At 63.1% G+C, this 2,222-nt stretch overlaps 1 protein-coding gene; it reads left to right on the top strand.

Annotated features, from left to right (window-relative positions):
* Window positions 1-235: 235 nt before the first annotated feature.
* On the top strand, window positions 236-1,061 carry CHC_T00002220001 (hypothetical protein). XM_005713432.1 is given in 2 exon segments: window positions 236-1,012; window positions 1,013-1,061. The coding sequence occupies 1 exon segment, from the start codon at window positions 236-238 to the stop codon at window positions 1,010-1,012; it is 777 nt and encodes a 258-aa protein (XP_005713489.1). The 3' UTR covers window positions 1,013-1,061.
* Window positions 1,062-2,222: the final 1,161 nt, after the last annotated feature.

Raw genomic sequence — 2,222 nt, 5'->3', positions numbered from 1 at the left:
CACCCCCCTCCCGCCAACGGCGACGGCCTTCACCTCGCGCCTCCTGCTCTCCACCGCGCCGACGCGCCCGCCCCTCCGCAGCCGGGCGGCGCGCGCCGCGCCGCCGCGCGCCTCCGCCGACCCGCCGGACTTCGGCCCGGCCGTCTCCTCCGGCGACACGCTGCGCACCGAGCTCGAGGAGCTGTCGCGCAGCCGCAAGGAGCAGGCCAAGGTGACCAACCAGAAGCTCAACGACATGAGCGACCAGCTGGCGAAGATCGTCGCCAAGCTGCGCGCGGACGCGGGCATGCCGCCCGTGGCCGAGCCGCCGTCGGACAGCGCCGCGGCCCCGGAGGCCCCGCTCCCGCCCATCCCGAACGCGGACGACGACGCGGCCGCCGCCGCGGACGAGCCGTACATGGACCCCAGCAACTTTGGCTACGAGTCCACCGCCGGCTGGCAGGTCCTGTCCGCCACGGATGAGCTGCCCGAGAACGCGTCTGGCAACGTCGAGTTTCGTATCGAGTGCGACATGAACGGCTGCTCCATCATCGAGGTCAAGGGCGACGCCCCGCCCGGCCCCGGCGTGCGCCAGCGCTTCATTCACGCCGGCCCCGGCTTCCGCGTCGGGTATGACCCGGAGGCGCCCAAGGGCTTCTGCGGAATGGTGGGCAACGATCAGTGGTTGCTGGCGCTGAATTACGATGAGATTCGCCACTTCAAGCGCCTGTGCTTGTCTCTGCAGAAAAAGATGGACCGCATCGGCCGCGGCGAGGAGGATCCACCCATGAAGAAGCCGGCTGTGAGGCGCAGTGGGGATGGTATGTTTAATATGCGGATTGCTAGGGCGGGGCTGGACTGCTCCGTCGAGCTGGAGTCTAAGCTCGTGTGGGTGCAGGCCATCGGACAGCCCGTGTCCGGGCAGTATTGTATTCGCGCGATATTTATGGAGGGCAGGCAGAGCGAGGGCTTTTGGGCTCCGGATACCGTCCCCAGTATGCTCTCGTCGCTCAACAAGCTTGGAGTGGAATAAAAAGGTAGCGTGTACTGTACTGTACTGTAGGTTGTCCGCTTTGACTGATGTGAAGTTGTGTTTGTCGTTATCCTGATTTATGACTCCGAGACATGCGGGCGATCATAGCGATGAAATTCTGCGGCAGTGCGATCATAAAGCAGTGCAATGGCGGGTGGCACTCGAAAACGTTGATGCAAACGCGTCCCTAAACCTGCAGTGAGGGACGGAAGCGGGTGCGGGCGTGTACACAAACTAATAATGTTTTACAAGGCTGCACCGCCAAAGACACCTGTACACGCACCACACGGACTTTCCCAGGAGAGCTAGTACAAAGAAGCAGAAACAGTTGTAGTCGTGCAGGTGTGGACTCCTGTACATCAGCATGTCGATACAAAAGGCAGTCCTAGCTGCATGAAGGCTGCATGAAGCGCACTCGCACGACAGGTCCTCCCGACTAGTCAAAACCTGAGCAAGAAAAAGACGACGAATATGCCGGCACTGAGGGCGAAGATAGCAACAAACGAGAAAGTAAACGACACGAAGAAGGAAATAAACGCGAGCAGGACCTTGAAAATAATGAGGCCACCCAACAAGACCAGCAGCGTATACCCGACCTGGGATGCGCGCTCATCGATACTATGCGGGTTTCCCACAAATAAGTTCATTTTCGACCGTACGCCCCCCTCGCCCTTCCCTTCATCCTCAATGCCATGCTCATACGCGTTCGAAACGTCCTCCACATCCGGGAGGCCATCGCCGCCTCCAAACAGTGAGCTGCCCCTCCTGCGGTACGACGGCGGCCCGGTCATCGTCTCGTACACATAAGCCTTATACTCTTCCTGCTCCTCATCCTCCCAGTCGGTCACGTCCGACGGCAGGTCCTTGAGAAACGTTCCCAGGAAAGAGCCCTCCGCGCGAATCCCCTCACGCGTGTTCACCGCGTCCTCCGCGCGCCGGATCAGGAACAGCGCCACGCGCTCCGGCAGCTTCTCCCGCAGCACGGCCTTCTCCTCCTCCGTGATCGCGCCGAACGCCTTGGACACGTCCACGTCGTCCCAGAACGCGCGCCGCCCCTCGTCCACGAACAGGTCCGGGCGCTCCTCCCGCGCGTCGTGCGCCGCTGCGTCGTGCGCCGCTGCGTCTGCGCCCGCGTCTGCGCCCGCGTCTGCGCCCGCGTCTGCGCCCGCGTCCGCGCCCGCGTCCGCGTCGCGAAGGTCCATGCGCAGGC

The sequence above is a fragment of the Chondrus crispus genome, genomic scaffold (assembly GCF_000350225.1).
Source record: "Chondrus crispus Stackhouse genomic scaffold, scaffold_13, whole genome shotgun sequence".
Lineage (NCBI taxonomy): Eukaryota > Rhodophyta > Florideophyceae > Gigartinales > Gigartinaceae > Chondrus > Chondrus crispus.
The sequence above is the reverse complement of the archived record's forward strand: the minus strand, read 5'-3'. Positions and strand labels throughout refer to the sequence as shown.